The 10,255-nt window shown below is 37.3% G+C and overlaps 1 protein-coding gene across 1 annotated transcript; it reads right to left on the bottom strand.

The window, feature by feature from the left end:
* Positions 1 to 3,299: 3,299 nt before the first annotated feature.
* LOC115305231 (olfactory receptor 8S1-like) lies at positions 3,300 to 6,061 on the bottom strand. Its single transcript, XM_029955507.1, has 2 exons — positions 6,055 to 6,061; positions 3,300 to 4,228 (listed from the first exon to the last, which is right to left on the bottom strand). The coding sequence occupies exons 1-2, from the start codon at positions 6,059 to 6,061 to the stop codon at positions 3,300 to 3,302; spliced, it is 936 nt and encodes a 311-aa protein (XP_029811367.1).
* Between the last annotated feature and the right edge of the window lie 4,194 nt (positions 6,062 to 10,255).

Here is a 10,255-nt window from a genome sequence, read left to right as displayed (position 1 = left end):
CGCACTTGTGGGGAAGAGCACTGGGTGTTATATGGAAACCAATTTGACAATAAACTATTTACAAATAAATAAATAAAATAAAATAAAATCCCTTTTTCCTTGACAAAATCAGATGATGTCAATCCTTAGAACAACTGATGCGAGGGTAATTATTATTGTATAAAACTATTATCCATATTTTAGAAATATAAATGAAGTATATTTTCTGAAAATATTTTTATACATTTACATCTTAAAAATTATACTGTTCTTATTCATTCCCCGAATTTCATACAATTTATTACATATTAAAGATTAAAAGTTCATTATTAAAATATAAAACAAACCAACAGTATTTATTATTTTGATTTGTAAGAAACTAAGAAAATGCCAAAGGGAAAAATCTTACTTTTGGTTAATGCTTATAAGGGTAGAAACACAATGATTCATAATAACGTTTTCATTAAAGGCGGTTATGTGAGTCAGCCTACACTTTGGGTTTTGAGTTTATGGTCTCCTTACTCCATGAATCTTATTATTTATTTATTTATTTATTTATTTATTTATATACTTAAATCTTAGTTAACATACAGAGCAATTTTGGTTTCAGGAGTGGAATTCAGTGATTCATTACTTACATACAACATCCAGTGCTCATCACAACAAGTGCCCTCCTTAGTACCCATCACCCATCTAGCCTATCTCCCACATCCCTCCCCCAATTAACCCATAGTTTGTTCTCTGTCCTAAAGAGTCTCTTGTGGTTTGTTTCCCTCTCTTCTCTTCCTCCCCCACTTCCCATGTGTTTATCTGTTTTGTTTCTTGTATTCCACATATGAGTGAAATCATTTGGTATTTGTCTTTCTCTGATTGAATTATTTCACTTAACATAATATATTCTAGCTCTGTCCACATCGTTGCAAATGACAAGATTTCATTCTTTTCTTTTCTTAATGTTTATTTATCTTTGAGAAAGGGAGAGAGAGAGAGAGAGAGAGAGGGAGAGGGAGAGGGAGAGGGAGAGGGAGAGAGACTGTGCAAGCAGGGGAGGGGCAGAGAGAGAGGGAGACACAGAATCTGAAGCAGGCTCCAGACTCCCAAGCTGTCAGCATAGAACCTGACATGGGGTTCAAACTCACAATATACAAGATCATTATATGAGCTGAAGTTGGATGCTTAACCGACTGAGCCACTTAGGCACCCCAAGATTTCATTATTTTCAGTGACTGAGTAATATTCCATTGTATGTATGGATGTATGGATGTATGGATGTATGGATGTACGTATTATGTGTGTGTACGCCACATCTTCTTTATCCATCCATCAGTAGATGGACACTTGGGCCTCTCCATAGTTTGGCTATTGTTGATAATGCTGCTATAAATATTGGGGTGCATGTACCCCTCTGAATCTGTATTTTTGTATCCTCTGGGTAAATGCCAAGTACTCCAATTGGTGGATAATACGATAGTTGTATTTTTAGGTTTTTGAGGAACTGCCATACTCTTCCACAATGGCTGCTCCAGTTTGTATTTCTACCAAGAGTGCAAGAGGCTTCCCCCTTCTCCGCCTCCTCCCAACACCTGTTGTTTCTTGTGTTGTTAATTTTAGCCATTCTGACAGGTATGAGGTGGTATCTCATTGTGGTTTTGATTTGTATTTCCCTGATGATGAATGATGATGAGCATCTTTTCATGTGTCTGTTAGCCATCTGGATGTCTTCTTTCAAAAAGTGTTTACACTTGTCTTCTGCCCATTTCTTAACTGGGTTGTTTGTTTTATGGATGTTAAGTTTGATAAATTCTTTATAGATTTTGGATACTAACCCTTGATCTGATATGTCACTTGCAAATATCTTCTTCCATCCCATAGGCTGCCTTTTCATTTTCTTGATTGTTTCCTTTGCTGTGCAAAAGCTTTTTATCTTCACAAAGTGTCAATAGTTGTTCATGTTTTATTTTCTTTTCCTTGTGTTCAACGACATGTCTAGTAAGTTGCTCTAATTGAGGTCAAAGGGGTTGCTCCCTGTGTTCTTCTCTAGGATTTTGATGGTTTCCTGTCTTACATTTAGTCTTTCATCCATTTTGAATTTATTTCTATATATGGTGTTAGAAAGTTGTCCAGTTTCATTCTTCTTCATGTCACCATCCAGTTTTCCCAGCACCATTTGTTGAAGAGACTGTCTTTTTTCCATTGGATATTCTCTCCTGCTTTGTTGAACTTTAATTGACCATACAGTTCTGGGTCTATTTCTGGGTTTTCTATCTGTTCCATTGGTCTATGTGTCTATTTTTGTGCCAGTACTATACTGTCTTGATCACTACAGCTTTGAAATATAGCTTGAAATCTGGAATTGTGATGTCTCCAGTTTTAATTTTCTTTTTCAAGGTTGCTTTGGCTGTTGGGGGTCTTTTGTTGTTCCATACAAATTTTAGGATTGTTTGTCCTAGTTCTGTGAAAAATTCTGGTGGGTATTTTGATAGGGATTGCATTAAATGTGTAGATTGCTTTGGGTAGTATAGACATTTTAACAATATTTGTTCTGCCAGTCCATGCCAACTCCATGAATCTTTTTTGACAAGAAATTAATTTATTTGACTGAATATATGTCAAAGCAATAATGGGCACTGGACTCAGAAGGGATTGGCTGAGTGAGACCATGAAATACTGAATGAACTAATTGGCTTGATAGCTTCAAGGTTGAATGAAAACATCATTTTGTGATAGCACATTCATTCACCTCTTTCAGTACCAACAAGACCTCTATTCTAGTCACCAAACAGCTAGATCACATCTAGACCCTAGTCACCAACAGAAGACCCAAAGAACTATTTTTTCCCTTGAATGGGCTAGGGCAGGTCCCACCAACCTGTGTCTTTGCGTTCTGATAACGAGGCATTTCAGTGTTTTAGGTTACTCCAGGTTAGGTGGATAAAACAAACTTCATTTGGTACCATATTCAATTAGTAACTAGTTTGCACTTTGAAGTGCATTTCACACTCCTATATTTAAAAAAAAAAGCACTCTGAGCTCTATAATCTTAAAACTCTTGGACAAAGCAAACATATTTGGAGTTAGTTTGTCTACACTACTCTATTCCAGTACTTATTTCTCAGTCTTCACTTAATTTTCTTGCCAAATACAATAAAATAAGCAACCACACACTGAAACCTGTATTACCAAGACCCAAGAGGTTATTTGCATCAAATGTCATATTCTTAAAGTAATAAGTTAGCCATTATTAATGTATTTCATCGCCTGTTTTCTCCCTGTCTTCAAACCAAATACAACAGGAATTCTTCAGACACAGCAAGACACATTTATTGCTTCAACATTTTATGCAGAGCTGCCTTCACCTCCTGGTTTCTGAGGCTGTAGATGATAGGGTTCAGCAAGGATGTGATCACACTGTACTGAATGGAGACTACTTGTTCCAGTTTAGAGCCTGAGAGGGGAGTCATGTATCTGAATAAAGCTGTGCCATAATACAAAAGCACCACAGTAAGGTGGGAAGAACAGGTAGAGAAGGCTTTGCCTTGACCATCAGCAGAATGTATGCCTAGGACGGCAGAGATGATTCTAGAATAAGAGAAGAGGATCAGGGGAAGTGTCACAAATCCCAACAATGCACATGACCCAGCAAGAAGGGCCTCATTGGCAGTAGGATCAGTGCAGGACAGAGGGAAGAGTGAAGGCAGCTCACAGCAAAAGTGAGGGATGATATTGGGGCCACAGAAATGTAAGTTGTAAGTGAGAAGATTGTTTGGCAAGGAGTTTAGGAACCCCACTGCCCATGCTGCAGTAACCATCCCAACACAGAGAGGCCTATTCATAACCATGCTGTAGAGGAGAGGGTGGCAGACGGCAGCATAGCGGTCATAGGCCATGGCAGAGAGTAGGCAGGCCTCTGTGCTTCCAGAGAATATGAGAAAGAAACTCTGGGTCACACAACCCCACATAGATATGGTTTTCTTCTGAGTTAATAAGTTCTGCAGCATCTTGGGCATGGTTACTGAAGAAAGGCAGAGATCCAGAAATGACAGGTGAACTAGGAAAAAGTACATGGGTGTTTTAAGGTGAGAATCAGTTCTGATCAACAGGATCATCATTAGATTCCCTATCAGGGTTAAGAGGTAAATCACCAGGAACAGTGCAAAAAGGATGGTCTGGATCTGGGGATTTCTGGACAATCCCATGAGGACAAACTCGGTTATGATGGTGAGATTTTTCATGATTAAAGATACTGGCCCTAGAAGAAAACATAATGTAGCTGAGTTATTTAGGATGAATAAGATTGGCTCTCTTATTTTTAAAACAATGTGACTTTCAGCTTAAAGGTATAAGTAAAGAGTTATGAGGCCAAGTTTCCTTCTGGGTCACACTCATTGCTCCCATTATTACATCAATTTGGAGTACTGGTGGCATGCGTTATTCCAAAGTGTCTCCTCTGTAACTGCTTCTTTGAACTTTAATACTCATTTATTCAGGAAACATTGAATACGCATCTTAGTGCTGGGCTCTGTACCAGATTGTGAGGATACAAAATTGTTTCAGACATGATTCCTGCCCTCAAAAGGGCTTAGAATTTAACAGAGGCAGATAGACATGTAAAGAAGCAAAATAAAAACTGTAATAACATAAAGGATAGGATACAGCAATGGCAAAAATGTAAATCAATTATCTCTGGATGACCTGGTAAACAAAGTAGAGGTATTACTTAAGACTGTTTTAAGACTGTATTTACTCCACTAAGTAGACAAAGTGGAAGATAGGGTTCCAGGCAAAGAAAATGGTATTATCAAATATAAGGAGGCATGAAATAACAGCGCCTCTCTGAAGAACTTCATTATCTCAGAATGAGTGGGTGCAGGGTGATACACAGGGACATGAGGTGCCAAGCATGAGCGTCATGTGATCAAATTGATAGTTTAGAAGCATTCACCCCACAGATATGTGGAAGATGAGCAGAAAGTCATGGAGCATATTAGTTAGGGCAATTAGTTCATTCTTTCAGTTGATATTATACTAAGTATCTACTATGTGCCATGCACAGTTCTAGACTCTTAGGGTGTGCCATTGAACACAACAGACAAAAATTTTTATCTTCACAGAGCTTACATTCTAGTTGGGAAATTCAGAAAGTAAATAATAAACATAACAATTAAATATAATGTTAGAAGGTGCTATGTGGCATATAAAACAATAGATTATAGAAACAGATTGTTAATGTGGAGGTAGAAGAGGGCAGCAGTGAGGTTTGCAATTTAAACAGAGTGGTCAGGAGAGAAGAAACTGAGAGTGTCACTCAAACAAGGATTTGGTCATTATCTTACAAACATTCTATGGAAGGAGAATTGGTAGAGTATAGCACCAAGCTTGGTCAGAGGTTGTGAAGGGTTAACAGAGGCTGCAGCAGCAGTGAAGGCAGATAAGAGGAGGCAGATTTAAGAGATATCATTGAGATGAGTTCTAATGGATGTCATTACCAATTTGATAGAGTAAAAGAAAGTAAATTAAGAAAACGATTCTCAGGTTCTACCTTTGGCGACTGAGGAGTCCTGTTCACTGACATAGGTGACCCAGGGAAAGGAGTATGTTTGAGGCAAAGATAATAAACAAAGTTTTGAATATGTTGTTTGATGAGCCTTGTGGGTCAGTGAGGGTGTGTCCAGGAGACCCTAGGAGTTTGGGTCATGAAGTTCAGGAAAGATATTTGGGCTGACTATGAGTCAAAGAGCCATCAAAAAACTTATCAGAGAGAGCCCATGCAGAATTGAAGATGTTCTAAGATGGAGTTCCATATAACAAAAAATTCCAATGGGAAAGAGGGAAAGAGAAGCAAAGATCCTGCACTCATTCAGAATGGTCAAGCATGGACCCATGCCTTTCTCATTAGAGGTCATAGAACCCAATGCCTTCTCTTTATAAGTAAGAAAGGGGAAGTGAACTGTAACTCCTCCCACCAACTCCATTACTCACCAATCCACCCATGATCTTTGTTCCTCTTTCTCTGCCTATCCTGTTAAGAACCCTCAGGTCTCAGCTCAAGGGTCATTTGCTCAGGAAAGCCCTTACTCTCCATCCTGTCACTGTAATTTCCTTTTTTACATTTGTTTCTCCTTTATTATGCTTGCTCTAATTATATAAAAAGTTAAAAAAACAACAACTTAGAGATGTAAGAGAGGTCTTCCCAAACTCCCTCAACTTTCCCCCATCCCCTTCAGTCAATCTTTGTCTTATTACCCATTTTGGTCCTTACACACTTATCAGTACCTGGTACTTTATAATACATTTATTATCTACTTTCTCTTCCACTGGAAAGATTTGTCCTCTTTTGGTCATTACTATATCCCAAACACTTAAAAGAGTATCTAACATATAAAAAGGGCTTGCTGTATACTTAATGAATGAATTTTTTCACGTCTGTCTGGTGTTTTAAGAAGTTCCATGAAGCCATGGACCATGTCAGTGTTTTTAATCTTCATATCCTCAGAGCTTAGCACAATGCCTATAACTTGGTAGGTACTTAGTAAAGGTTTACAGAATAAATGCATGAAAACATCACATAGCTAGCTCTTGCATGCTATTCTACTTTTAATGTAGGAGATCAGAGAAGCATTTTTGATTATTGAATAAGTAAAACAATAAAGAAAATAAATGAATGTATGATTCATAAGCAACTCCATTTGTGAGTCATAAACTGCCCTGGGAAGTAAGATGTCATATTATACTCTGATGCCCATGGCCCTGTCCTAAGGAAGGGTTAGTGTGAGGTCCTTTTGACTCTCTTGAACAGAAGGCAGTGAGCCTATACAAAGAGTCAGAAGACCTTGACATGTCTCAGCTACTGGTCAGGCAGTGTGGCTTTAGGCAAGTAGACAAATCTAAATCTGAACCTCTATTTCCTATTAGAATTATCTCCCAAGGTCTACATGGAAAACTAGATAAAAATGAATTATTTTAGGATTTAAAATCTGGTTTCTGGAGAGGAGGGGAGATGCAGCAGAGTAGGAAAACCTCTAGGCTCATCGGGTCCCACAGACACAATTAGAAAATACAATAGTCTCAAATCTCTGGGAAGAAGCAAAAGTGGTCGTAAGAGGAAAGTATATAATTGCCCTACAAGTTTACCTTAGGAAGCTAGAAAAAGCTCAAATAAACAAACATTACACCTAAGAGAACTAGAAAAAAAACAACAAACAAAGCCTAAACCCCATAAAAGGAAGGACATAGTAAAGATTAGAGCAGAAATAAATGATATAGAAACTAAAAAAAAAAAAAAAAAGAACAAATCAATGAAACCAGGAGCTGATTATTTGAAAATTCTTAAAAAACTGATAAGTCTCTAGCCCAATTTACCAAAAGGAGAAAACACTCAAATAAATGAAATCACAAATAAGAGACAAGAAATAACAACCAACACCACATAAACATGAACAATTATTTAAAAAGTATTATGAAAAACTATATGCCAACAAATTGGGCAACATGGAAGAAATGGATAAATTCCTAGAATCATACAACCTACCAAGACTGAAACATGAAGAAATAGAAAGTTTGAACAGGCCAATAACCAGCAAAGAAATTAAATCAGTAATCAAAAAACCCTCAATAAACAAAAGTCCAGAGCCAGATGGCTTCACAGGCAATTTCTACCAAACATTTTTTAGAAATAATTTATGTATTTGAGAGAGGGAGTGCACAAGCAAGGGAGGGGCAGAGAGACGGCGAGAGGGAGAATCCCAAGCTCTGCACTGTCAGTGCTGAGCTCAATGCAGGGCTTGATTTCACAAACCATGAGATCATGACCTGAGCTGGAAACCAAGAGTCAGATGCTTAACCAACTAAGTCATCCAGGCTCTTCTACCAAACATTTAAAGAAGAGTGAATACCTATCCTTCTGAAATTACTCCAAAAATAGAAAAGGAAAGAAAATTTCCAAAGCCATTCTATGAGGCCAGCATTATCCTGATACCAAAACCAGACAAAGACTCCACTAAAAAGAGAACTACAGGCCAATATTCCTGATGACCATGGATGCAAAAATTTTCAATAAAATACTAGCAAACCAAGTCTAATAATAAATTTTAAAAAATCATCCAAGTGGGATTTATATCTGGGCTGCAAGGGAGTTCAATATTTGCAAATCAATCAACATGATACACCACATTACTCAAAAAAAGAAAGGATAAGAACCATATCATCATCGGGGTGCCTCAGTGACTCAGTCAGTTGAGCATCCAACTTTGGCTCAGGTCTGTGAGTTCAAGCCCTGTGTCAGGCTCTATGCTGACAGCTCAGAGCCTAGAGCCTGCTTTGGATTCTGTGTCTCCCTCTCTCGGCCCCTGCCCCTTCACTTTCTGTCTTCCCCCCCGCTCTCAAAAATAAATAAATATTAAAACAAGTTTTTTTAACAGAACCATATGATCATTTCAGTAGATGCAGAAAAAGCATTTAACAAAATATAACACCCATTCATGATAAAAACCCTCAACAAAGTAATTTTTAAGGGAACATATCTCAACATAATAAAGGCCATATAAAAAACTCCACAGCTAATATCATCCTCAATGGGGAAAAACTGAAAGTTTTTCCTCTATGATCAGGAACAATACAGGGATATTCACTCACCATTGTTACTTAACATAGTAGTAGAAGTCCTAGCCACAGCAATTAGACAGAATCTAACAAACAAAACAGAAAGGAAGGAAGAAAGGAAGTAAGGAAGAAAGGAAGAGGGAGGAAGGAAGGAAGAAAAGGCATTCAAATTGGCAAGGAAGAAGGCAAACTTTTCCTATTTACAGATGACATGTTACTATATGTCGAAAACCTGAAAGACTCCACAAAAAAAACCCTGCCGGAATTGATAAATGAATTCAGTAAAGTCACAGGATACAAATTCAACATAAAGAAATCTGTTGCATTTGTATATACCAATTATGAAGCAGCAGACAAAAAAATTAAGGAATCAATTCCATTTACAGTTGCACCAAAAGCAGTAAGATACCTAGGAATAAACTTAACTAAAGAGGTGAAAGATCTGTCTACTCTGAAAACTTACTAATGAAAGAAAGTGAAGATAACACAAAGAAATGGAAAGACATTGCATTCTCATGAATTGGAAGAACAAATATTGTTAAAATGTCAACACTACCCAAAGCAATCTACACATTTAATATAATCCCTATCAAAATACTACAAGAATTTTTCATTGAGGTAAAATTTGTATGAAACTCCAAAAGACCCTAATTGGCCAAAGCAATCATGAAAAAGAAAAGCCAAAGCTGGAGGCATCACACTTCTGGACTTCATATTATATTACAAAACTAGCAACCAAGACAGTATGGTACTGGCACAAAAATAGACACATAGATCAACAGAACAGAACAGAAAGCCCAGAGATGAACCCACAACTGTATGGCCAACTCATCTTCCACAAAGCAGGAAAGAATATCCAATAGAAAAAAAGACAGTCTTTTCAACAAATAGTACTGGGAAAACTGGATGGCAACATACAGAAGAATGAAACTGGACCACTTTCTTACACCATATACAAAAATAAATTCAAAATGGATGAAAGGGCTAAATATAAGATAGGAAACCAAAAATCCTAGAGGAAAAAACAGGCAGCAACCTCTTTGACCTCAGCCACAGCAACTTCTTCCTAGATATGTCTCTTGTGGCAAGGGAAACAGAAGCAAAAAATAAGCTATTGGGGCTTCATGAAAATAAAAAGCTTCTACACAGTGAAGGAAACAATTAGCAAAACAAAAAGTCAACCTATGGAATGGAAGAAGGTAATTGCAAATGACATATCCAATAAAGGCTTTTTATCCAAAATCTATGAAGAACATCTAAAACTTAATACCCCAAAGAAGAATAATCCAATTTAAAAATGGGCAGAAGACAAGAATAAACATTTTCCAAAGAAGACATACGGTTGGCTAACAGATACAGGAGAAGATGCTCAACATCACTGACCATCCAGGAAATACAAATCAAAACTACAATGAGATATCAATTCACACCTCTCAGAATGGCTAAAATCAACACAGGAAAGAATAGGTGTTGGTAAGGAAACCCTGTTGCACTGTTGGTGAGAATTCAAAGTGGGACAACCACTCTGGACAACAGTATGGAGGTTCCTCACAATGTTAGAAATACCAATATTGACTATATGTTAACTAACTGGAATTTAAATAAAATTTTGAAGAAAAAAGTAAGCTTCCAGGCAGTAAAAAGTAAAAAAAAAAAAAAAAAAGGTAAAAATAGAAGT

The sequence above is a fragment of the Suricata suricatta genome, chromosome 10, assembly GCF_006229205.1.
Source record: "Suricata suricatta isolate VVHF042 chromosome 10, meerkat_22Aug2017_6uvM2_HiC, whole genome shotgun sequence".
Classification (NCBI taxonomy): Eukaryota; Metazoa; Chordata; class Mammalia; order Carnivora; family Herpestidae; genus Suricata; species Suricata suricatta.
The sequence above is the reverse complement of the archived record's forward strand: the minus strand, read 5'-3'. Positions and strand labels throughout refer to the sequence as shown.